Source organism: Trichechus manatus, unplaced genomic scaffold (assembly GCF_000243295.1).
Source record: "Trichechus manatus latirostris isolate Lorelei unplaced genomic scaffold, TriManLat1.0 scaffold00017, whole genome shotgun sequence".
NCBI lineage: Eukaryota > Metazoa > Chordata > Mammalia > Sirenia > Trichechidae > Trichechus > Trichechus manatus.
The window spans coordinates 7,483,974-7,511,777 of NW_004443953.1; the positions used below are offsets into that span (position 1 = coordinate 7,483,974).

The 27,804-nt window shown below is 34.5% G+C and overlaps 1 protein-coding gene across 6 annotated transcripts in view; it reads right to left on the reverse strand.

Moving 5' to 3' along the window:
* USP45 (ubiquitin specific peptidase 45) overlaps window positions 1-27,804 on the reverse strand; it is a 75,299-nt gene that overhangs the window by 17,105 nt on the left and 30,390 nt on the right. For 3 of the 6 annotated variants that reach the window (XM_023727589.1, XM_004372414.2, XM_023727590.1), the window contains exons 6-11: window positions 18,751-18,893; window positions 17,628-17,723; window positions 15,790-15,920; window positions 10,337-10,424; window positions 3,653-3,734; window positions 1,842-1,933 (exon numbers count right to left, since the gene is read on the reverse strand). In XM_023727589.1, the coding sequence (XP_023583357.1) occupies window positions 1,842-1,933; window positions 3,653-3,734; window positions 10,337-10,424; window positions 15,790-15,920; window positions 17,628-17,723; window positions 18,751-18,893 (632 nt within the window). Of the gene's footprint in view, window positions 1-1,841; window positions 1,934-3,652; window positions 3,735-5,148; window positions 5,228-10,336; window positions 10,425-15,789; window positions 15,921-17,627; window positions 17,724-18,750; window positions 18,894-27,804 lie in introns of those variants that run through there. The other 3 variants (XR_002823304.1, XM_023727592.1, XM_023727591.1) reach the window with 3 other exon arrangements.

Below are 27,804 nucleotides of genomic sequence, written 5' to 3' on the forward strand. Positions count from 1 at the left end.
TGTTTTATGGGCCTGTCTAATCTTTGGCTGAAGGGTGAACCTCAGGAGTGACTTCATTACTGAGCTAAAAGGATGTCCAGGGGCCATACTCTCTGGGTTTCTCCAGTCTCTGTCAGGCCAGTAAGTCTGGTCTTTTTCCGTGAGTTAGAATTTTGTTCTACATTTTTCTCCAGCTCTGCCCAGGACCCTCTATTGTGATCCCTGTCAGAGCAGTTAGTGGTGGTAGCCGCGCACCATCTTAGTTGTACTGGACTCAGTCTGGTGGAGGCCGTGGTAGTTGTGGTCCGTTAGTCCTTTGGACTAATCTTTCCCTTGTATCTTTGGTCTTCTTCATTCTCCCTTGCTCCCGAAGGGGTGAGACCAGTGGAGTATCTTAGATGGCTGCTCACAGGCTTTTAAGACCCAAGACGCTACTCACCAAGTAGAATGCAGACCATATTCTTTATAAACTATGTTATGCCAACTGGGCTAGATGTTCCCTGAGACCATGGTCCCCACAGCCCTCAGCCCAGCAATTCAGTCCCTCAGAGAGTTTGGATGTGTCTACGGAGCTTCCATCACCTTGCCTCAGACAAGGTGCGCTGGCTTCCCCAGTACTGTGTACTGTCTTACCCTTCATCAAAGTTACCACTTACCTATTGTCTATTTAGTGTTTTTCCATCCCCACCCCTCCAATCCCTCAAAGATAATTACTTTTTAAAAGATACTCTCCAGCTTGTGAGGGAGAAATCAACTTCTATCTTGAATATTGTACAGATTTAAATAATGCCATGTTGACACATTTTGTGCTTCAAAGTGACAGGCTAACAGAAGATATTCATAATGCTACTTTTATAACACTAGAGAGAATAGAAAAATACTCCATAATCTGAGACAGAATAACAGATATAAAGACTTTCTTTTATCATTAAGATCTGATAAAAGTTTAAACCTATCACATTCTAAGCTATACCCTTTCAGAAATACTCATTACCAAGCAAACTGAAAACCTACAAAAATTTAAATGTGCTTTAAGTTGTTGTTAAAGTACAGATGGCATTCAAAATAAAAATTATCACTAAATTAAAAAATGAGTTAACAGCAACAAAAAAACTTCAAGTCATATAAATATAAACTTTAAATCAAATGAGATAAAATCATCCAAAGTTATGTTACTACGCTAAGTGATTTCTACTGAAATTACATCATAGGTACTACAATCTAACATAGTTCCTCTCTTCTCAGAAATTTCTCTCTTGATTTAACCCAAACAGGTAGCTAATACATTTGCGCATATTAAGATAGGCTAAAGGCACCTCCAGGGTTTCAACCTGCTGATAATTTGCATTTCCACCCCAGATAAATTGAATAAGAATCTACATTTTAATAAGATTCTTATGTATACATACGAATCACTTGGTGATCTTTTTTTAAAAAATATGCAGATATATACATAAGAATCACAGGGGGATCTTGTTAAAATATAGACATATATGTAAGAGTCACCCAGGGATCTTGTTAAAATGTAGATTCTGATTCAGTATATCTGGGGGGTGGAAATGCAAATTCTCAGCAGGGGGTCAAATTGGAAGAAACCAGTTCAAAGCCCTGTGTACTTCACAGGTTTGTAGAGAGTAAAAATAAAGTCTCACATATAAACACATTTACTTTAAAAAAATTATAAATCATATTTACTTTCTATGGGTGAAAGGTATGATATTTTAAAAAGACTCTCAAGAACTATTATGTAGTCACCTATTACAAATAAATAAAATGACTGCTAATGATTACATGTGAAAGAAAACATAATAAAGTTAATGTGTGTAATCTATTCCATGTTGAAGTGAATTCCAAGTACCTACATTTGCACATTCTTCACACATGACTGTGCTAGTTAATTCACCAATAAATATTCGATCTATGAAGTTCATTTTCACACCTTCTTTTCCATACGCTGTAAAAATAATACTTTTTAATGCAAAAAAGTCAACCATCAATCTAACAATATAACATGCTATTTTCTGTTTATTCAAAAGTAATATGAATAAGGCAGATGTTCCATACCACATTTAATAATATATCTTACTATACAGTTTCTTTTTCCTTTATACTTTTGTAGAGAAACTATGACTATCAACTATAGTAGCCTCCAAGAAAAAATGAACTGTTCTTAAAATTAAGAGGTAAAATAAATAGACCAATAACCATCATTCATAGCAAATCTCAACAGCTCCCACTAAACCTTTTAATCCTCTGCATCAGGGCTTTGAACTGGTTCATTTGGTTTGGCCCCCTGCTGAGAACTTGTCTTTCCACCCCAGATATACTGAATAAGAATCTACATTTTAACAAGATTCCTCAGGTGCCTCTTATGGATCTTGTTAAAATGTAGATTCTTATTGAGTATATCTGGGGTGGAAAGGCAAATTCTCAGCAAGGAGTTGAACCTGAACGAACTGGTTCGAAACCCTGCTCTACATCTAACCTGGAGGTAGATGGAGGAATGGGAAAGGGATTATGCTTTTAGAGCCACAGATGCCAGGATCATGGCTATGGAAACAACAGAGTAACAAAAGACAAGGAAATACAACAGTTTAAGGAATTAATATGGGCAATTAGTAACTCAGTTATTAATATAAATATATTATTTAATATTTATTTAGAAATAGTATGGTAAATTAAGATGTTTCATTAAGAAATATTGTACGAGGGATTGAAAGTAGAAAGATTATAAATCTGGAAAGAGGAGAAAGAAAAACTGGACTGTTGTTCTAAACATGCACTAGATGGCACTATCTCAACACAAAAGAACCCAGAGCATACTTGAGAATTTACATTTTAAAAAATCTTGAACTCTTAACTGTAATAAAGTTTTGGAATGCACAATCACAATGTATATTTGTTTATAAATTATACACATGTACTAGGTACATTATAAAACTACAAAAAATATCAAAGAGACAATAATAAATAAAATACAAATAATATTTTTTAATGTCTCCTAAAAATGATGACTTCCTACTACCATTAGTTCAATATATCAAGACAGAATATACGCTTAGGGCATTGTAAATCATTAATAACATGGGATACAAAGCCGCACTTCAATCTTGATAATTATAAATGATCACCTTTGATTAGATCAATCATTGTTCTTACCTCATAATTTGGCTGATAAGAGCTAACACTAGGGGTAAGCCAACTGTGCACATATGCTTGACTTCTTAGTGTTCTCTTCAATAAATGATTCCTTTGCAGGAATCTCTGAAGCATGTAAGCATTTTGTAGTTAAGACTAGATCATATCCATAAATCCACTTAACCAAGCACATGTCAACTACAAAATGATACGATACAATGAAAGTCAACTTTCAAGTGAGACTGCTACTTTCAACCTCTTTGGGCTCTGGGCCTTTCAGGTCTCCCTCAGGAGGCCTCACATGAAGGCACCAGTGTCCATCTATATATTTGATATTAGTTTTATTTATAAAAATGCACAGGGATTCATTCTGACATTTTCTGTGTCCCACTAGAGTACTTTTGCAGCACTGGAGTTAAGTGCACCCTCCTTTCAAGGCCACTAGTTTAGAGAATTAGTTCACATAATGCTCTGCTTTCTTTTCTCCCAACAAAGAACTTTTAATATTTTCTTCTTTAACAGCGAGTCAACATACCTTTGACTTTTTTTCTCGTTTCATCATCAGCAGTTTTAGTAGTTGGATTGTTAAATGCTTTTAGAATGCTGGCTTGTATTCTCTGTAAAACAAAGTTAATCAGAGTTTCATAAAATAATCTAAACTAGAATGTATTCCTCAGTGCAAAACTTTGTGTTCATTTGAATAAAATCTAGTCTAGTAACAGTCTGTTAACTCAGGTTTCATCCACATAATAAAAAAAACTTTCAAACAGCAACGTACAATGTGGATCTTGGTTCCTAGTCTATAAACTAAAATGACTAAATTTAAAAAAAAAAAAAAAAGTCCTTTCCTCACAGAAAACTTTCAGACTGAAACAGACTATGTATTCCAAGAACAAAGATTTATTTAAATTAATAAATAATCATATCTTATGTTAATTGGGTCCCTAATTAGAGAATGAATTTAGTTTTCTCTAATTCATATTGTAACTGTGAGATTAGGGGCAGTTTGTTAATTATCCTTCAAAAGATATTATTTTAAGTAAATTCTTAATCACAAATTTTAATACATGAAATCATTTTCTGAACTAGACTATATGAAAATGAAACATAATTCTACTGTTCAAAAATTACAACACACACCAATATCACTTATAAAAAAATTCTAATATGAGCAAACAGAATACAGGACACTAAAATAATAATATACCATGGCTTTTATTCCAGGAATGCAGAGGGTGTGCAATATTAGAAAACCTATTAATATAAGCCATCATATTAATGGTTCTAAAAAGAAACAAAAACTATAGGATCAGATCCACTGACACTACTTATTTGGTCACTACTATTATTTACCATTGTATTAGAGCACTAATCAATGCATTTGGATAGAAAAATAAATCTTAGAGGTATAAAAATTATAAAAGAGGTAAAATTACTTGCAGATGATATGACCGTTCACCTGGAAAAGTCAAAGGAACCAACTGAAAGGAAAAACTACTACAAATAATAAGAAAATTCATTAAAGGGGAATATTAAAATAAGTCACTACACAAAGAAAACTAAAGAAAAACCAGTTAGAAGGGAGAATGAAAGAAAATACTGTTTGTAATAGCAACTAAAAAGATAAAATACCTAGGAATAAACGTAAGAAATGTGTAAGACCAAATTAAAAAACAGCCCACTACCTCTAACTTTTTTGAACCAGAAAGCTAGTACTTGGTTTCCCCTACAGCTCCGCCAGCTGCACTGACTTTGACAAGCCTGGCCCAAAGCACATTCATGATCTTGCCCATTGACTTTCCCCAAAAGAGCTCTTGTAAACTCTGTGGGGAGCCAAAGCCAGTCTATGCTGCTGAGACTCTCTCGGTTTATCTTTTTTTTGCAAGCCTTCATCCAATAATGGCCATAGGTTTGTTGCTGCTACCCAGCTTTGCAAAACTGAACAATTTATTGCTTAAGCATCCATAGATAGTGCTCAAAACTACTTTTAAAAAATGGAATTATTTCTGTAAAAGTCAAAATAGTGGTTACCTTTGATGAAGGAAGAGGAAGAAATGTTTAGCAGGGAACAGGTTGTTTCTTGGGCACTAACAATATTCTATTTTTTAACCTGGAGATGGGGAGCAGTGTTAGTAATAAATGACTTTTCTTTTTATTATGCTTTAAGCTATGTATATTTGTATACATTCTCTGAATGTGTGATAAGTTTGATAATGTTATCAATTCCCCCAATAATTGTGAAACCATGCTTCTTTATCAAAAGGCCTATGATCAGCACGTTGTACTTCCTAGAACTGCTCACTATACTCGACAAGTGTATTCTGAGAGTTAATGCAAGACTCAAAACACTTAAATATTTACAAAGTAGGGTTTAAGAGCAAACATAAAATAATTCAAACCATACCATGCTGTCCTGAAATATACTCATATGCTAAGGAAATCAAAATAATAAAATTATTCCCAGAAACTATTAAATATTGAAATAACCTCTAATTCAGATTCAATAAATTTGAAATTATGTAAAACTCAGATACTTCCTAAAGTTGACTTTTACACTTTGGAAAAAGGAATTGATTGGACTAAAATAAGCAAATGAGAATTGTGTAAACTCCATACAGGAGAAATATTTAATGGAATTAAATGAAAAATTCCAACAATTATCAATGTTTACCTCTAAATATTTAATATAAGTGCAAATAGCCTTTCTAGCAACTAAAGATAAAAGACCTGTAACTCAACTGAGAAGTCTCTAAATTTATTCTACAATTTGAACTTTTTACTAACTCAGACATGTCTTTCAATATGATTTAATGAGCCTTTAGTATATTCTGAAATGTAAGTTGTGATATCCACTCTAAAAAGGGAAAACAATGAAATTATTTGAATTGTTAACTTTTAAACTATTGGATTTTTTCTGTTTGATCATATCCTAAATCAAAAATTTATATCTTTGACTCTAAACTGTTAAAGAGTTAATCAACAGGTAATTCATCAAGCTGAATAAAATAAATGGGTTTAGCTCTATACACAACCCTTCACTGTTAAGAGTTGTGCTATGACCCATTTTGGTTAAAACAAACAACAACAAAAAAAGACAGACATTGGTCAGGAGCTGCTAACAACTGTAGCATATTAATCAATTAGCAGTATAGAGATTCAACTATTTCAATTCTCCATCTTAATCTTCTCTCGAAAACAACAGTGCAAATAATGTTAAGTTAGCTGAGACACTCTGCCTTTAAAATTATCCTTCTATACAACAATGTTATTAAATTAAATGTATTAAAATGATATATCTTTGAGAAGATAATAAAAAAATCTCATGAAGACAGTGAGAAATTAAAAGGCAATTAGAAGGAAAAAATTGAAGAAGCACACATTTGGTCAGTTCAAAAGATTTCTTACAGAATACTTATAATAAATTTGATTTTGCTTATTCTGCACATAAAAAAATTACAATTCACTGTAGAAATGATCCCTTTAGCACTGTATTCAGCAAAAAAAGTATATCCCTCAAGTTTATATTCAAAAGAAAAGGGCTTAACAAAATAAAAGGTAGTCAGCAATTTTTAATCACTACTGAAAGATTCTGGTGGCAGACATTACGTTGTAGCCTTTCTTCAATCAAAAAACACATGGCAGTGACACGCTACAACAGCAGCACGACTAACAGCTGTGGAGTTCCCAGGCCAGACAATGCAGCTCAATGGGTACTCACTGTAACCAACCGCCATGACTGTCCTTGCTTACAAGGCTGAAGAGATCCACAGATTTGACATTTTAATTTTGTCACACCATCTAAAGCCCTCAAACAGACGAAGGAAGATAAAAGCTATCAAAGCCAATGTTTCCTGCTGCACTGCCTGAGTTTTTAAGGTACTATGCATCCAAATGCACCATTATGACAAAGAGTAATTTAACTGCAACAAAGACTGCCATCAAGTGATAAAAAGTACAGTAGAAAAAAAAAGATAGGAATAGATTTTATTGTTTTATTTGTAATATCAACAGAGGAAAACAACGCAGAGAGGTAAATTTTTTTGAAATTTTACTGTGTTTTACGTGAAAGTTTACAGTATAAATTAGTTTCTCATTCAAAAATTTATACAAATTGTTTTGCGATAACTGGTTGCAATCCCCGCAATATATCAGCACTCTCCTCCTTTCTCTTTACAACCCAGGTTCCCTGTGTTTCCTGTCCCTTCCTGTCTTATCATCTTTGCTTTTGGGCAGGTGATGCCCATTTGGTCTTGCACACTAAGTGAACTAAGAAGCACATTCCTCACATGTTATTGTTTGTTTTATAGGCCTATCTAATCTTTGGCTGAGAGGTGGACTTCGGGAGTGGCTTCATTTCTGAGTTAGCAGGGTGTCTGGGGGCCATAGTCTTGGGGGTTCCTCCAGTCTCTGTCAGATCAGTAAGCCTGGTCTTTTTTCCGTGAATTTAAATTTTGTTCTGCATTTTCCTCCTGCTCTGTCTGGAACCCTCTATTGTGATCTCTGTCAGAGCTGTCAGTGGTGGTAGCCAGGCACCATCTAGTTCTAGGCAGAGGGGTACTTTTTAACTCCAGTTATAATACCTGATCACCAGATAGTAAACATATTCCTGGACATCATAAGGAAAAAAATTATCCTAGCAAAAAAAAAATAGTAATAATTTTACTGTAACTACTATCGGTAGATCCAAAAGCATCATACTGCAATTACTATTCATAACACAAAGACAATATAATCTTTTTCCACCTTGCCACCTCGTATTCATCCTCTACAATAAGAATACACCATGTTATCCTTAGGGGGCAGTGAATTTATGTTAATGGGGGAGGAACAACTCAGAAAAGAAGGGTGAGAATGGTTACACAACTCGAAGAACGTAATCAGTGTCACTAAATGGTATGTGTAGAAACTGTTGAATTGGTTTTAAGTTTTGCTGTGTATAGTCTCAACAATAACAAAATGAAATTATATATATAGATACACACATATACACCATAGTTACTGAATCAGATTTAATACTTTTTCCAAATACTAAAATAATTATGGTTAAATTAAGTTTAAAAAAAAAAAGTAACATTTATACTGATTACTGCTGACCAAGCATTAAAATTAAACTTTAATAAGCAGTATGATATAGAGTTGGAGCCCTGATGGCACAGTGATTAGGAGCTCAGCTACTAAACAACAGGTTGGCAGTTCGAATCCACCAGCTGTTCCTTGGAAACCCTATGGGGCAGTAATTCTACTCTGTCCTATAGGGTTGCTATGAGTTTGAACTGACTTGACGGCAACAGGGTTCTTTATGGTACAGAGTTAGAAAGATTATTAGTTTGGGAGTCAGAAAGACTTGAATTTAAATCTTCACTCCTAGTTTCAGTTTCTCTATCTAAGAAAATGTGATAAGATATTAATTCAGAGGGATTGTACTAATGTCCCTAAAATTTAGCTAATTATAAATCTCTTAACCGATTTCTTTTAACAAAATACGGGTAAAATATAATGCAGTTATTACCCCGTTAATCTATCAGTTTATTCAAACTACAACATATTAAAAATAACTACAGATTCTCAAGAAATTAGCTAGTATAACTTATTTAAGATTGTTTACATTGTTTTCTTCCCAATTCAAATTCTCGAAAGAAGTTGTCCATATAGGTTAAGCACAGATAACTCTTTCAACAAATATTCACCACCTACCAATAATGGCACATGGGACACAGAGATATTACATGGAACCATTCCTGAAGGAGATCATAGTCTAGTCTAAAAGAGGTGACAGATAAAGACATAAATCTAAATAGAAGGTGGTAAGGCCCATAATCAAAATATATATAATTAGAGAGGTCACAGGAAGGGAGTGACCCCTCCAAAAGCTGAATTTAACTAATTTAATATGAAAGTCAATAAACAGCCAGTTAAGGAATGAGATTGTAAGATTGTAATACACACTATTTGCCAGCAGGAGGGAGTGACTAACTTATTTTTAAGATAATTTGTAAGAAAAAAAATCAGAACATTAACTCTTTCTTCACTGGAAACTGGCCATTAGTAGGAGGAAAGAGGCACTGCAACGTTGCAATTCAAACAAAACAGGATTAAAGGAAAAAAAAAAAAGGACGGCAGGGACAGTTCACTCAACCTAGTAACACCTACTCCAAGTATATGAGCACTTCCTTTACATTTGGCTGCTTTACTACATATTAACATATAATTTAAGAGTGTTCACCTAGAATGGAAAACAGATTTTCACCTATTATGCCGATTATGATCAACAGTGGCTGCCTACAGTGTTACGTTGAGAATGATTCTGAGGCCGAATTCAGACTCAGCAGGACTCTTATGAACCATTAGAACCATTAGCAATGTCAGCCATGAGTGAAGAAAGGGGAAAACGGAGGATGTGTACTGTGTATTCAACATCTTCAGTATCTTGCATGTTCTCTGGAAAATCTTACCTGATTTGCCTAAGAGTCTCCAAAAAAGCTGAATTTAATTTAATACGAAAGGCAACAAACAGCCAATCAATTAAGGGATAGGACTGTAAGAAATACTGTTCAGAGAATCTATCCAGTCCACCAGTCATTCCTTATTTTCTGAAAATTGTTCCCTGATCCCTGAGTGGACCATATTACAACATGGGATGATAAAGTTTCTCTCTCCTGGGAATTTAGAATTGGAATCAAAAAGGGCCAGTTTAGTTTTTTAATAGATGTAACTGCAGCGTGCAAACTTAAGCCAGTTTGATTTCTCTTATTTGCAGCCAAAGAAGCAATGGTAGTCATGTACTACCATTCAGATAGAGAAGCAGAAAAACTACTCAGTCTGCAGAGAGATGAATGAAGAAAATCTACAGAGCCAGAGAAACTAGGAAAAGAAAGACAATACTTTCTGGATTCCTGACAACATTTCTGTCCCTTCCTCAGACTCACTACACCCCCCTACACTTGGATTCTCAAGATTCCTTTTTTCTTTACTTAAGCCAGTTTGAATTGATTTCTGCTATTTACAGCCAAAGAGGATTAACTAATAAATAAAGGGATAAAAAAATTATGAAAGAGTGAAAGAAAACAATCTTATACTGGAAAAGGAAAAAAAAGAATAAAAATTTTTAAAAAATCAAATCTACTTCTTAACCATACTTAAAAGTTATAAAAGAAATTTAATCCTACAGTCTCTACACTCTTATTAAAGCAAGTATGTGACAAACATAAAGAAACTTGACCTTTGTTTCTTCTATCCTCACTGCATCCAGTAGATAATGAAGAAGCTCTTGGCTGTCTTGCTGTTGTAAACCTTTAAATCGAGGGGCCCTATGATTTAAAAACAAAACAGGAAAGAAAAATAAAGCAATTATTTCATAGTACATCAGCAATATGTTACTATTATTTAAAATCACTCTTAAACAACACATATTCAAAAATTCCATTTACAGCTTTTTCCACTTGGAAAGACAAAACATGATTACTACTCCAAATAAGATGAGATTGTAACTACATACTGAGAACACTATGGCTAACATTTACTAAGCAACTACTATATGCCAAGCACAATACTAGGAACTTTACATATGTTAAGTCACATAATCCTCAAGCAACCATGGATGTACTGTTATCTCTAACTTATACATGAGGGCTTGGAAGGATTATTTAATAATTTGTAAGGTCACACAGAGAGCAAAAAAACAGTATTCAAACCTAAGCCACTGTGCTCTATTACCTTCCTACATTAAATAACCAAAAGAGAGGCAAGAGATTAATCATATTAAAACACAGGACTATAAATTAATATCTCTGTGAACGTGTTTCTTTCAAGAATTCGACAATTAGATTTCTTGTGTATTAACTAAATAAAAAGATCAAGTGCTGTTCATGGAGATATCAACACAGCAAATGTTCAGTTGATTTCAGTAACTTTGAAAAGTTATATTTTCTGCAATAAACTGCAATGCTATAATGAACATTTTTACCTCAAATGAAAAATAAATAAACCCCTATCTCACATCATGCACAAAAATCAATTCTACAAAGATTAAAAGAGTTAAAAGTGAAAAGCAAAGCTGAAAAGCTTTTTGGACAAAAATGTAGTCAAATGTGTTTATGATCTCAGGATTGAAATTTTTAAGACAAAACACTGAAACCATACAAAGAAAAATTCTGGCAACAGTTCATCCATAGATAATTCACAAGACAGGAAATCTGAATGGCCAAACACAATATGAAAGGAAGGAAAGGTAAATTTTTAAAAATGATATAATACGGCATTCCATCAATCAAACATAAGCGCTGGTAAGGACAAAGAGAAATGAGAACTTTCATACACTGCTGGTGAGAGTACAGATGAGTAAAACCACTTTGGAGGAAAACTGGCAAATTTCTAGACAAACTAAAAATGCTTGTAGCTTATGATCCAGCAATTTCACTTCTGAAACATTCATGTAACATTTCAATAATGTGTCCACAACAGAACAATGGATACTGTTGTGTGCAGTTTTCAACCCAAAGTGACCCCATGTGATAGAGCAGAACTGCCATAGAGGGTTTTCTTCGCTGTAATCTTTACAGAAGCAAATTATCAGGTCTTTCTCCCATGGAGCTGCTGGGTTTGAACCACCAACTTTTCAGTTAGCAGCTGAGCATTTAACCATTTACACCACCAGGGCTCCTTTTAGAACAATGGATAAACTGTGGTATATTCATACAACAGATTATACTCTAGCTAACAGACTACTGTATTTTTACTCAAATAATGCACGCCTTCTACATTTGCCATCCATGCCCTCCCCCAAGTATTTTCATAAGCGTCGCTATGCCAATTTTTTTTTACATGTTGCTGTGAAAAAAATTAACATAGTGCACTTATGAAAATACCTCACAGGGGGAGGGTGTGGTTGGCAAACAAACGTAGAAGGCACGCATTACTTACGTAAAATATGGTAGACTTTATCCTAAGGGAAATAATCAGGCAAGTCTACAGAGTAGATATTCCATTAAAAATTTAAACAATTTTAATTATAGCTTATATTTATCAACTGTTTACTATGCACCAAGTAATGTGTTAAGTGTTCATCATATATATTTCATTTAATCTTCACAAACCAAAAAAACGAAACCTATTGTTGTTGAGTCGATTCTGACTCTTAGCGACCCTACAGGACACAGCAGAACTGCCCCATAGGGTTTCCAAGGAGTGGCTGGTGGATTCGAACTCCCAACCTTTTTTGGTTAGCAGCCAATCTCTTAACCACTGCTGAAGAACCTACGAAGTTCTATTATTAATTAATCTCATTTTAAAGATGAGGAAAAGCAAAGCCTAGAAAAGTTAGGTAACTTATCGAAGATCACACAGCTCCGTTCCCATTTCTCTCTGTCCTCACCAGCATTTATTTTTCATCGATGGAATGCCCTGTTATCTCATTTTTTAACATTATGTTTGCTTCTTTTCATATTTCATTTGGCTATTCAGGTTTCTTCTCTTGTGAATTATCAGTGGATGTACCATTGCTAGAATTTTCAATCTGTTCTTTGTATGGTTAATATGTTTTGCTTAAAAATTTCAATCCTGAGATCAATAGTAAATGGATTAATTAAAATCACTATGTATTAATAAAATTCAAAGAATACTGTGCTATTCTTTAAATATATGTAATTCTGTAGTTTTTGACAGGGAAAGAAGCCCTCAGTAGATTGTAAAGTGAAAAACACAGGTAATAAAATAGTTTGTATATATAATGTAAGGATAAATATGAAGCAATATACAGCAACATGTTAACAGTTCTAGGTGGCAGAATGTAATGGTTTTCAAACACATACACAATTTCTTCAACATTCCTCCCTTTAAAAGGTGAAATCTAATTCCTCTCCCCTTGAATGTGGACTAGACTTACAGAACAATTTTTTTACAAGTAAAATATGGGAGGAGTCCCTGGGTGGCATAAACGGTCAATGTGCTTGGTGGCTAACCAATAGGTTAGGGTTCAAATTCACTGAGAGGAACCTTGGAAGAAAGGCCAGGCAGTCTGCTTCTGAAAAATCACCCTATGGAGCACAGTTCTACTCTGACACACATGGGGGTCACCAGGAACTGGAACTGGCTCAATGGCAAGAGGTTTGGTTTTGGCTAAAGCTATGTGACTTCCCAGACTAGGTCACAAAAAGGATACACTGCTACCTGGCTCTCTTGTTTAGATGACTCATCCTAGGAAAGTCATGTGAGCTCTGGGAGGTCATGTGAGAAATACATGTGAGCTCTGGGAGGTGCCCAGAGGGAGAGGAACCAAAAGCTATGCGAGTGACTTCCTCCAGCTCCAATCAAGCCTTTGGATGATTGTAGCCCTGGCTTACATTTCATTGCACCTCATAAGAGAACCTGTGCCAGAACTGCCCAGCCAAGCTGCTCCCTCTCAAATTACTGACCCACAAAATCCATGAGAGATATTGCTGTTTTATGCCACTAAGGCTTGGGATAATTTATTATGCAGGAATAGATAACTAATACATAGGATGAAGGATAGTAAAAATTATGTCACCTTGGGAACTTAAAGATTAAATTTCAAAAGAGAAGGCAGATGCTAAATTTCCCTCAAGGGTTAATTGTAGATAATTGTTAAAAACCAACTTGGATTTCCTAAAAGAATTAAAACAAAAAACTTCCAACTTTAGTTTGCCTGAAAGTAATAGTATCTCTATGTAGCATATGGTTCACATTGGCTTCCTACTGCTTAACTGTTACTCAAAACGCCAACTTACAATTTTTAATATTTTTATATTAAGGCCCCCAAAATCATTTCATTATAAATTTTTTAATTTCAATACAGCTCCCTTTCCTTTCTGAAAGTTTGCTCAAAAAATTTTTTTTATAAAGGATTATAGTATACTGTGGAGTTTTTGGGTACAACAATGGTTAAGGTGCTCGACCGCTAATTGAAAGGCTGGAGGTTCAAGTTCACCCAGAGGCACCTCAGAAGTAAGGCCTAGTGACCTACTTACAAAAAATCAGTCACTGAAAACCCTATGGAGCACAATTCAACTCTGACACACATGTGGTCACCACAGTCAGAAAAGACTTAACAGCAACCAGAGCTTTTTTGGTTTGTAGTATACTGTACTTCCATTCTGAGAATTTGGTAGCACTCTTTAAGGTACTAACACACCACAGAATACCATAAAATTAGGATTAAATGTCTTTGAACATTATTCAGCCACATTTTGTTGAGTTGATTACACTTCCTTGGGGACAAAGCCCAAAGACAGCTGAGCACATCAGTACTAATTAGCAACATGGAGTAAAGGAAGCAAAAGACAGGTGTGAATGAGAAGGGAAAAAAGAGTCACTCTATAGCGTCTCTGAACCTTTTTTTAAAAAAGTGCACATAAAAACTGGCGAAATTCGAATATAATCTGTACCAAAGTTGACGGTATTATATTAATGTCAATTTCCTAGTTTTGACAGCATATATGGTTGTGTAAGATATTATCATTGGGGGAAGCTGAGTAAAGGGTACATGGGAATTCTTTGTACTATTTTTGCAACTTCTTGTGAGTCTTAAAACTATTTCAGAATACAAAGTTATTTTTTAAAAAAGGCCAGAAGAAAGTTGAAGCACTTGTCCCCAAACAACATTCACTGCAGGTGGTCTGATAATTATCATTGTAATAGAAATTTTAAGAGATTGGTTCAACTTTCAAAGTCAATGAACATGGATAAATCTCAAAGTTAATTATGCCAAGTGAAAAAAGTCAGACAAAAAGAATACACAAGTTATGATTTCATTTACATAGAACTCTAGAAAATGAAAACGATAGTGACAAAAAAGTAGGAAACGAGTAACCCAGGAGGGAGGAGGTTCATAGGGAGGGAGTACAAACGGGCTAGAAGAAACTTGAAGGTGATGGATATATAATGAACGTGGCAATGATGTCACAAATGTGAACATATATCAAAACTTATCCAATTGTACACTTTAAATATGTGCAACTTCCTGTATGTCAAACATACTTCAATAAAGCTAAAAAGAATATCAATACAATTCACTAAACCAACAGGCCAAAAAAGAAAAACCACATGATTATTTCAACAGGTGCAGAAAGGCATTTGAACTTTCAGAACACCGGTAACGGTAATTTCCTCAATCTAATAGGAAGGAATTTATTTTAGAAAGTCTACAGCTATCATCATACTTAAGTGTGAAGGACTGAGTGTTCTCCCCCTAATATCAGGAAAATGGCAAGGATGCCCACTTCACCACTCCAACATTGTCCTGGAGAGCCTTGCCAGTGATATAAGGTAAGAAAAAGATATAAAAGGATACAGATGGGCAACAAAGAAATAAAAGGGTCTTTATTCACCAGTAACATTATTATTTATATACGAAATCCCCAAAAATCTACATAAAGCTACCGGAACTAGCAAGTAAGTTGAACAAGGTAGCAAAAACAAGATCACTATACAAAAATCAATTGTATTTCTATATACTAACAACAAACAATTGGAAATTGAAATTTTAAAAAATGTGCCAGTTACAATAAATAGAATTAAAAAATCATGAAATTCTTAGGAATAAATCTAAAAAACAGGTCCAGGATTTGTATGATGAAAACTATAAAACACTGACGAGTAATAAATACATTAGTATTTCGTAACCAATGATTGTTCGATTAAAAAGGTAAATGCACCCACTTATGACAAAGCTGATTAAAAAGAACTTTAGGAGAAAGTGGTCCTCTTTCAGTCTCCTTCATGCTGTGAAGAAACACGAACAAGGCTGAGGTCAGTGGCCCAGGGCTTGGAAGTTCCACCATTAATGGATCCTTTAAAAACATGATCAACTCTACATCAGAAATATACAATTTTAAAACAGAATATCATTTTAAAAAGTCTAAGAATTATACTTTTAAATGATAGCAACTAAATTGCCTCTAGCGTATTAAGAACTTTTCTTCCCTTATAAAATATATTACAAATAGAGGAAATATTAAATCTCTTGCCTTGACAAAACACGTATTTTCATATCTTCCACCCTTTACTTACAGAACTATTAGCTTAAGAGTGAAATCATTAATTTTTAATTGTTTTTAACTGTCCCTTAATGTACACTCTCACAAGTAAAATGACTCATCTGCTTGTATTTGTAGATCTTCATAAATAATCATAAATTATATTTAGTAGGAAAACTCCCCATCTTTCTCTTCCTTAAATATTTTACTAATAAGGAATAGGAAATTATCTATTACTATATTGTGATAAGCGTTTTTAGAACCCCTCTTCTTTAATTGTTTTCAAAGCTATACAGACTCCACTTCACTCTAATGTGTACACATGTACACACACACAGCTCAGTTTCTAACTACAATCATATTACTAGTGTCAATGCCTTCCAGCCAAAGAATACACCTATAGTTGAACAAGTTGGGTCTACTACTCATTGCAATGAGGGAGAAAACACACCAGGGGCAATCGGGATATCTCAGTAAGAAGGTATTAAAAAGAAACTCACAGGATTTGGGGTTTGACTGGGTGATTTGTGGGAGGGTCTAAGGAAGCAGGGGTTCTCTCTAGTCTAGCTACTGTCAGAAAGTGGGGGTAATTCAATGATTGGGCATCTCAATAAATCTTATCTCTGCGAGGAAAAACTAGAATGAGGTTAAAGCTATAGTTGGTAAAGAAGTAAACTGGTCTGATGATAACATTTGGAAATGAAGAGTGGTGATACTTGCACAACATGACGAATGTAATTGATCTCACTGAATTGTACATGTAAAAAAAGTCAAAATGGGAAATGTTTTGTTATATGTATGTGTACACACACACACACACACACACACAATTTAAAAAAGTAGTAGTCACTTATTTTGGCAGAGAGAGGGGTATTTGGGATTTTGTCAGTGCAGTTACCATGTTTTTGTCTGTGTTTAGACAAAATTATGATGTAGCCTTATCTCATTTTATCATAGTCTCTGAGTAACCTGGAATAAGGCTAGTGTTCTGAGAGACTGTTTATGTCTAATAGAATAACATGGCCTACCTGTGAGTGCCAGGCTAGCTTCTGAATGTCAGGGGCTACTCGTTTTTTTTCTTTCTCACTAGCCTAAAACCCATCATTGGACTAGGCTCCCAAAAACCTTTAGTTGCTCACTATTAAAATTAAATCTACCTTTAAGGAACAAAAATGTTACATTTAAGCAAATGTCACCTGTAACTACAAAACAGGGGTTCTAGATATTTTTGCTCAACAAAAGTCAAACTTCATTTGTTTTTTCTAGTATGTTTACCTCAATATTTTTGTATTGTTTGATTCATGATATGTCTGAACTATAACACATCTTAAAGCCATATTTTTAGAAGTTATAAAATTATTTCTTTCCACAAATGCTTCTGAATTTTATTTTTCTTATTATTTTTTAATCCTCTAACTACCATCCCAGCCGACAGTTCTAAGAAATAGGAAGGCTAGATTTCAGGAACATCAGTGGTTTATCTGAAAAGAGCTACTCTCTACAGTTATACTTCTTACTCACCAGCTGAGAGTCTGAAGAAGGAAAGATTTTTAATTTTGTACCATTTTCTTTGATCTCATTCATCAGTTCAGTAAGAATGTAAGTCTGTGCCAAGTTCTAAAAGAAAACAAAAGTAAAGTCTTCTGATTCAGTTATAATATGCCTTTGATTTTATGGAATAAAATAAAAATCAAAGTTTCAAATTTCATTTAGCAGAGCAAAAATGTCCATTTCAAAAAAACTAAAAAAATTTAAATAAATGCACTTCACATGTAGTAAATGTCACTATTACTGATAAAGCCATGATAAAACAGAGAAGACCTTTAAGAAGCACTGGGGGAAAAGAAGATGGATGCATGCATAGACGATGGCTACAGATAGCCTACAACAAATGAGAAGAAAACAGAGAGAAACTTCTAGAGGAACATAGCATTCATTTGACAGGCTACAGGTATGTCAATGAACATACAAATGGAAGACAAAAATGGTACAATATTCCTGAAGATGTTAAAATCTTTCATTCTAAACCAGTGGTTCTCAGCCTATAGTTTTACATTAGAATCATCTCATCTATGGCTGATAACAAAAACAAAATAAAAACCAAAAGATCTGACCCCAGACTTCCTGAACCTGAACCTTTTAACATGAAACAGCAGATATCTTTATTGTTGTTTGTTTTTTAAGTTCCACATATGATTCTTATAAACTCCAAAAGCTAGATTCTAAAGGTAATTCCTGATGAACCAGCAGGACTCTATGAAAGCAGAACTGAATTGACACTATGAGAGAGAGAGAGAGAGGAGGCAGCATTTATTCCCCTAAGCAGGAAAACTACTAAAAAATTACTGTATTAAAAAAAAAAAATTACCAAATTCCTACTAAGTTTATAGTAATATATTAGATGCTGCAACTTGGTAAGAATTTAATAACTGGATAATGACATTACTACCAGTATAAACAAATAGAATGTGAAATTCCGGAAAGTAAATGCTTCTACCTACTGAAACACTTTTTACCAAAATTCATTTTCACTGATAATTAAGTGTCCTTGCTTAGGAGGACTCAGAGCTACCAAATACTGAATAAACTATAAATTAATTAAAATGATCTTTTAAATTTTACAAAGCTTTCTGATGACTCTTACCTGCATGACTGCATTAAAAAAGCACGTATTTCCTAAATTTGTAATTCCTTTCACAGATGTTACACTGCTATCTTTTCTTCCTTTCTTTATTTCACCTGTTTCACATTTTTCTTCACAAAGTTTTATGATTCTAGAAAATGTACCTATAAGTTAGAAAAAAACATAGCTGACATGAAATATAAAATTAAATATACATAATATGACAAGATTTTCCCCCTTAATCAATGTTCCTGAAGGACAAGAGTAGAAAAATAAAGAAATGTCTTTGATTTTATATCTTATTGCTAAAGCAATTAATTCATTTAATATACCAATCTGTACCTCATACCATATTACAAAATAAGTTCTAGATGAATTTAAAAACTAAATATAAATTAATAAAGTCATAAAACAAGTAGAAAAGACCCAGATCGTAGCTTCTAAATACCATTCCCCATTAAAAGGAATGAAGACTCCTTGAAGAAAAGGCTGATTCTAAGTCTGGGGCAATGAAGATACAAAATGAGTCATAACATTTTTGTTGTGCCAGAGAACAAAGAAGTGCTAAAAAGAAAAAGTGATGGGAGTAGGTCAAAATACACACGAGCCATCTTGCACAGGTTCCCACTATCCCAATCTGGGCCAGTTTGACTATCAAAATTAATAAGGACAATAATAGATAATTATTCACTGAACGAAATGAGAATGAATCTAAACTGAATACATAAATAAGAGAAACACAAATTGAAGGACATTCTATAAAATAACTTACCTATGTTCTTCAAAAATGTCAACGGCATGGAAGACAAAGAAAGAATGAGGAACTACTCTAGATTACAGGAGACTAAAGAGATATGAGGAGTCCATGTGTGGTGCAAATGATTAACACACTTGGCTGCTAGCTGAAAGGTTGGAGATTTGAACCCACCCAGAGCTACCCTGGAAGAAAGGCGTGGTGATCTACTTCCAAAAAATCAGCCACTGAAAACCCTATGCAGCACAGTTTTTACTCTGACACACACGGGGTAGCCATGAGTCAGAATCAAACTGCAGATGGTAAAGAGCTACCACTATTGAATACAATTATTAATTATTAATACATACTGTCTTGCCTTCCTAATTAACTTTTAAATGTTTGGCTGTCTCAGCTCTCCAATTAGATTCATGGAGATCAGGAAACACACTTCCACAGGGGTAGGATTTTAGGAAGAATATACATAATAAAAATTCAATATAAAAAAAAATGCAAGATTAAACAGCAGGTTCAATAGAATTTTAGCCCTCTAGGTTTCTGATGAATTCTTAAGACAAAATAAATTTAAGATCCCCCCACTTTTGTACAACAGCATTAGAGGACATGAATCAGGGCGGAGGAGGCCCTGTTCTCAGGGACAGGAGCAGACAGCAAACACCATAAGTTGAAGCTTTAGTCTCAGGCAGGGGCATACTGATGTCATTCACATTCTGTTGGTTCAAATGAAGCTTGACTCGGCACCTGTGACTGTTGCCAAAGCAAAGGCATTTAGATATGGGGGTCCAGTATCAATCAAGTGGAGTTATTAAAACTCATTTACTGCAAAAATATCCCAAAGAGGAATGCCTAAACTTGAGGCCAGGGATGGAGAACAGTAGTCCTTACTTCACTCTAGGCCCACTACACTCATTAAATAGATTTATTTCCTGAGCAGGGAACCATGTAAGTAGGTGAGTTAGAGAGGATTTCTAAAAAATAATTTTCCCAACCTCAAATCTTCCAGATAATTTAGAAACTATTACATGGGAAAGTGGCAAGCACAACAAGATTATATAATTTGCCATGAAAAAGAAACAGAACCAGATTTCAAATGTAGGCAGTCTTGTTCTAGAATCCCAAGTAATCGCCAATTCCAAATAACTGTCTCTATTAGGCTCATTCTGAAAAGCGAGAATGATGTCTCTATCTCATCGAGTTCTCATAAGGATTAAATAAGCTAATATTTGTAAAGTGCCTAGTATAGTATGATAAATAGCTGAGTTGTTGTTGTCGTTGTGTGCCACTAAGTCAACTCCGACTCACAGCAACCCTATAGGACAGAATAAAACTGCCCCGTAGGGTTTCCTAGGCTGTAATCTTTACAGGGGTAAAACGCCAGGTCTGTCCTCCTGCAGAGCTGCTAGTGGGTATGAACTGCCAACCTTGTGATTAGCAGCCAAGTGCTTAACCATATGTCACCAGGGCTTGCCAAAATTATTACTTGTGCCAAAATCAAACCTTTATGTCCATTGTTTATTTGCTCTCATCACTTTTCTTTATTCATTTCCTCTATATTCTGAGTATTGTTTTCTCAAGTTTATACCTTATTTCTATTTGGATTTTCTGAATTGCTAACATGTGTTATACCTTTTGTACTGGTTTTCATAATTTCTTGGCTTTTCTAACATGTGGAAACACCTCATTGAGAAAAAAGAATTGGTGGTTTCTAAGATGTTTCTTACATGAAACAAATCTTCTCCATGGAAAAAAAATTTTCTTCCAGGTCCTAACAACTTTTCTCCTACCTTGTGCTGTAATATTTTTTCATAAACCCTATTACTTACTCTTTCCCCCTTTACTCCTGTTTGTTTAATCTTTAAATGTTATTGGTTGTTACCAGCTATCTATTGTTACCCAGATATTGAGGAGTTATTTTCAAATCCCAATCTCAGAATCCTGAGTTAATGCAGAGGTGCTAACAAGGTAGGTCTCTTTTCCTGTCCTACAGATTTTAAAATGGGTGATAATAAACAAACCCCATACAAGAGCTTAGGGGCAAACGCCGGTGTAATCATTAAAGCAGGTCACTGACGTATGAAGAGAAAAAAGAAGGGGGAAGAGGCCAGACAGTATTCAAACCTGCAAGTGAATGTAAAAGCAAAAGAAAAAAACTAGTCAGTGTTTAAGAAGCACTACACAAACAAGAGAAAGCTGATATGGATTCTGGCTGGATTTGTAATGAAAGCAGTCTGCCTCTTTATTATATCTGAGATTCCAACTACAGCCTACAATAGGCAGGTTTCAGGCTCTCATTATGGCCGCTGCCACTAGATGCTTTCACAGTGATTAAGAGACTTAACATGAAAAAGTAATTAAATCCAAGCATTAGTCCATCTTCTCAGGCAAGGCTGTTACTCTGATTACTATTTTACGTTTACAAAACTCATTCTCCAAGAGCTTAAGTGATTTGCCTAAGGTCACAATGCTAATCTTCTGACTATAAATCCATTATCATTTTACCATATAAATTCTCTTCAGTGATTTGTGTACAGTGAGAAGAAACACAAAAAATACAATTCTTATAGATTTAGGTATATGCAATCTTGACTGAACAAATACGACTCCTCAAAAGTATTTACTTTAGTTAACATTCTTAATAAATGTTGCTATAATATTTTTTAGCTTATTAAGATGAAGACAGCTTCCATTTGCTTCAAAATAATTCAAAGGGAAGGAAAAAACAGGTAAAAATAACAATTAAATAGGATTGGCCATGAGTTGATAAATGTTTAAGCTGGTGATGCATCTATGAGGGTCCATTTTTCGTATTCTTTCTACATTTGTATGTGTTTGAAATGTTCTAAAAAATTTTTTTAATTAAAAAGAAAACAGAATGGTTAGTGAAACATAAAAAAGAAAATCAAACCCAAACCCACTGCCGTCGAGTCAATTCCGACTCATAGTGACCCTACAGGACAGCACAGAACTGCCCCATAGGGTTTCCAAGGAGCAGCTGGTGGATCTGAACTGCCAGTCTTTAGGTTAGCAGCTGAGATCTTAACCACTATGCCACCAGGGGAAACATATAAACTATATAAATTATATTAACTATATATATACATTATTCATTTAGGAAAATAGTTCCAGAAATAAATTATATTTTAATTTTGCAAGGACATTTTTAAAACTGTAATATGCCAATAATTTATGTATCTGTATACCACATTTATCCATCAGTTTTCAAAACATCTGGGGTAGCATCCTAAAGTAAACAATGTTCACAAGACCATCTGGACAAAACTGCAGGCAAAAAAAAAAAAGAATAAACATATGGAAAAGCAGATTTTCCCCTTCCCTTCAGCAGTAAGGGATAACAAATGTTGAACCTAGATCTATCCACGCTTCACTGTGCGATGCGTTTCAGCACCACCTGGCTCTCCATGCTTAGCCACCAAATACGGACAGCACTGCCAGAAAGAACATATCCACAGGGCAAAGGCAATAAAAATATTTTATTTCATGGTTAAATAGCCACTTCACGTAAGTGGCAAGGGTCTGTTTGTTGACTTTTACATGTCTGTGAGAAAATACTCAGAATTAATTATGCTATTAGACTTTAATATTAAACGAATCAGAATTTAACTAGACAACAGAATGACGTTTTCTAAGAGTTATTTAAGTGTGCATTACTTAAGTGTTTAAGTTTTTTATTTTACTAACAGCACATTTATAAAATGTAATAATTCAAACTCAACTGATTTATCAAATGTCCATTGTGTGCCAGGTACTACATGAATCACTATCAATTATTTATACTTAATTGCTTATATGACTGGAGCATAAAGAATCAATATATAGTAAACACCACAGAAACACTAAGCCTTAAATTTAGGACAACATAATATGTTAGTAAAACTTTTAGAAATTAAGTATACATGCTGTACAAAAAAATCTGCTCGCTAAGCAAAACTATTATCAGCTCAAAGTTTAAGATTCTAGTTTAAAATAGGGATGCCTGAATCAGTATGTCAATTATTTGACATATAAATAGGCATGTGTGTTTTAATAACAAGCAATTTATTACTTCTAATGAAAAATGATTACTGATCATTTTGTTTTCAGAAACACCAAAGCTTTCTCAATACAGCAGTACAAAGATTTTAGATCATGTTCACTTGAAGAACTCGCCTCTTCCTCTATAAGCACAGAACCAAATGCACTGACTGAACTTCAAGTTGTTCTGGAGTATGGTATATAAAATTATAAGGCTGCTGTAGCAATAACAAAGAACACAAACTTTCAAACCAAGTTTAAGGGTATTAAATCATAATATTAAAAAATTTTAAGTTTTTAATGAACATCTTTATAATCTTGGAATGCAAAAAGACTTTCAGAGCATGACTCCAATGACTCCAAAGAATAAAAACCACTACAGAAATGATTCATGGACCTGGCAACAAAGACATTCAAAATGTCAAGGACTGAACTGTGTCCCCAAAAAATATGTGTATCAGTTTTGGCTAGGCCATGATTCCCAGTATTGTGTAACTGTCCTCCATTTTGTGACTGATGTAATTTTCCTATGTGTTGTAAATCCTAATCTCTGCCTGCAGTTAATGAGGCAGGATGGGGTTATGTTGAAGAGGATTAGAGCGGGATGTAACACCCTTTCTCAGATCACATCCCTGATCCAATGTAAAGGGAGTTTCCCTGGGGTGTGGCCTGCATCACCTTTTATCTCATGAGATAAAAGGAGAGAGACGGGAACAGAGAGTTGGGGGACCTCATAGTATAAACAAAGCAGTGCTGGGAGCAGAGCATGTCCTTTGGACCCGGGGATTCTTGCACAGAGAAGCTCCCAGACAAATGGAAGATTGATGACAAGGACCTTCCTCTAGAGCTATAGGGAGAGAGTCTTCCCCTGGAGCTGGTGTCCTGAATTCAGACTTCTAGCCTACTAGACTGTGAGAGAATAAATTTCTCTTTGTTAAAACCATTCACTTGTGGTATTTGTTAGAGCAGTACTAGATGACTGAGACACAAAACTTCACTAAGGCAAAAAAAATAATATAAAAAACAAGCACTCTTATCAACTATAACATTTGTATAATCTTTCTGTAGGGCAGTTTAACAACAGTAATCAAAACACATTTAAGATACGTTTATCATTTGGCCAAGAAATTCCAGAAAAATTAAACTACATAAATAAAAGAATAAGCACAGAGATGCAGTTTCGTTCATCATGGAAGAGAATTAAAAACAACCAAGAGCGGATCTGTTGCCAGGTAATACTAAATTGATGTCTCTTTTCTCAAAGGTGTAACTATTCGTGAATTGCCTTGGCTAAACCAGGAAAGCACTGTCCCTTTTCTCTTTTACCAAAGGCATGGGGAAAGTAAACTTAATTTGCAGTCTGCTTATTAAACAAAGAGTCTGAGAGCATGATCTCCCTTAAATTACCACCTCTGGTAATTGTCCCTATTTTAGAGATGATAAAACTGAGGCACACAGCTAGTTAGTGATAGCAAGGATATTCAAACCCAGGCAGCCTGGCTTCAGAGTCCACACACTTGACCACTGTGCTCTATTATCTGTCTATTATAATAAGGTAAATCCGTGTGATAACAGTTTAAGACACCACTGAAATGCTAGTTCTTGAGCAAAAGCTGGATGTACTCAATTGTTGAATTTTTTTAGTGTTTGGTTTTATAGTTTTATTAGTTTACAGTTTAGAGCAGCCTTTCTCAAAGTGTTTCTCAAAGGAATTAAGCCCTAATGTCCTAGGCATCCACTGTATGCAATGAATTAACTTGTTCCCACGAATCTGGAAGTGAATCTCAAGCTCTTTGGGACAAGTGAGAAAATAGTCACTCAATTTTCTGTGGTCAGTGGTTCAGATAAGAAATCTAGGATTTAAGTCCCTATAGGAAAAATAAGTTGTTTTTCTAATTTTCAAAATATTCTTATCCCTACCACTTTTTATACACTGAAACAACTATTTCTAGTACTTATTTCTGAAAATGCATTTTTTTTTAGAAGCACAACCATCACTTTATATCAGAACAAACCATACCACTCTTTTAAAAAGTTTTAAAAAAATTACTAAATCACATTCAAAGTGTTATTGTAAAAGGGCACGGTATTATTTATCTTTAGATGCATTGTTTCAGATCCAAAACATATCATTTACTTTCTTATTTAAAGAAAAAGATACAGTATACTTATACTAAAGAACCAACGTAACTCAATGTCTTTTATACACTGTGAACATAAGCTTAATGAATTTAACAAACTGTAATATTTTATGCTGTCTTCAAGCTTGCTCAAGTCCCACTAGTATTAAAATTATGGGCCAAATTTATTTAGAAAAGACTGTGGGGCTGTCAATCATCTGTCTAGTTCACAAAGCAAACCAATATTCAACAGTATTATTTCACCAGTAATTCCTGTATTCTATAAGCATCGGTAAAATCCTCACGATATTTACAAGGCTATCAAAGTGACAAACTGCCTTTCAGAGAATATTGCCCCACCAGTCTTTTAAATAACATGTATTTCTGGATGAGTCTCACAAAGTTTTCTTGCCCCTTTTCAATCTTGAGTTATATAAGATCTTTTCATTAGTAGGAGTTTCTATTTGTTGTTTTTAGTTTTCTTGTGCGTGTGTGGGGGGGCAGTATTTTGTTTTTATTTTAAAAGGCCAATTCTAGCATCAGATGTGAAATCTACACAGCTGTAAGCATTCTTCTGGGAACTGGCACTGGAGCTCATCTCGACTGCTTAATTCAATTACCTAAATCAGTCATGTAGTAGTAATGTAATTTGCCCATTTCGACAGCTGAAAAGAAGTTTAATCTATAAAGAGTAAGTAAAAAGGAAAAACTACACTATTCCCCCACCTTGGAAGCAAATAATAAATACCTTACCTGTTTACTCTCAAAATCTATTAACTCCCAGTTAACCCCTGCTTTAGAAATCTTTATTTAACCATGTGATAAATTTATATTACCACAATGAACGAACAGATACGCAAACAAAGGCATTTGCATCTCTCCTTACTATCAAGTGATCTATATAAAATGCAAACTGTTCACTTCTCTACTTATAAGGCCCTTCAATATGTGTTCCTAGTCATCTCGAGTCTCACCTTTCATCATCCCCCAAAGCCACAAAACTCAGCCCTCCAGTTCTATAAAATTATCTGAGCATATCAAGCTCTCGCATCCAGGAGCCATTTCCTCTGCCTGGAACATACATCCTTCCTTTCCTTCTTTGCCTAGCTAATGTCTAGACATCCTTCAGCTCTCAACTTAGAAGGCTCTTCCTCAAAATAAAATTTTCTGGCTCGTATGGTCTAGGTTAGATACCGCTCCAAAGAATTCCCACAGTTCCCTGTACTTGCTCCATCACAGCACTATGTAAACAAGCAATTACAATTAAGTGTGATTTGTCTACATCCCTCACTAGACCAAAAGAATCCATAAACACAGGAAGTGAGAGTAGACTTGTCTCATTCACTACTGCTCAAACATCTGGTAAGAGGTAGAAAGTTAAATATACTAAAAAAAAAAAAAGAATGAATAAAATAAGTTTGATATTAATATTCAGTGTGGGATTTTGTTTTGTTTTTAGTAAAATAGTAAACATCTATTTCCTCAGTAAAAACTGGTCACACTTCCTTTTTGGTTTATTGTTGTAGTTTAAGTGAAAGTAAAACTGGTCACATTCTAAGGTAGTTCAAGTCAGCAAATATTTACTGCCTAGCCACCTAAGAGTCAAAAAGAATGTAAGTCAGGGTCCAGTCTTCAAGGAATTTATAGTCTTACTAGAGAAAATAAGACACATTCACACATGAAAGTTAAACAGTACAAAATAATAATGTGCTCCATAGATACTCAGACGTTAAGTACCAAAGAAGAGATAAGAGAAAGGGCTGGGAACGTATCCTGAAAGTAAGATTTAAGCTGAGCTTTAAAGGATAAGTAAAGCTGAAGACAGAAGAAACAGCATGAGAAATTACAAAGACAGAAATGTGCTAGTTCAGTGATTCTCAAAGCGTGGTCTGAAGACCCTCTCCCCTTTCAGTGGACTTCAAGGTCAGAAGTATTTTCATAATAAGCATAACATGTTATTTGATTTTTTAACTTTCATTCACTCTCACTTATACAATGGAGTTTTCCAGAGGCTCCATGATATGTGATATTACAACAGGTTGAATGCAGAATGAGGTAAGAGAATCCAGCTGTTTTCTATTAAGCAAGATGTTAAAGAGATTTATAAAAATTAAAACAATATCACTTGTAACATTTTTGTTTTGAAAAAATACTTGTTTCCCCTAGAAG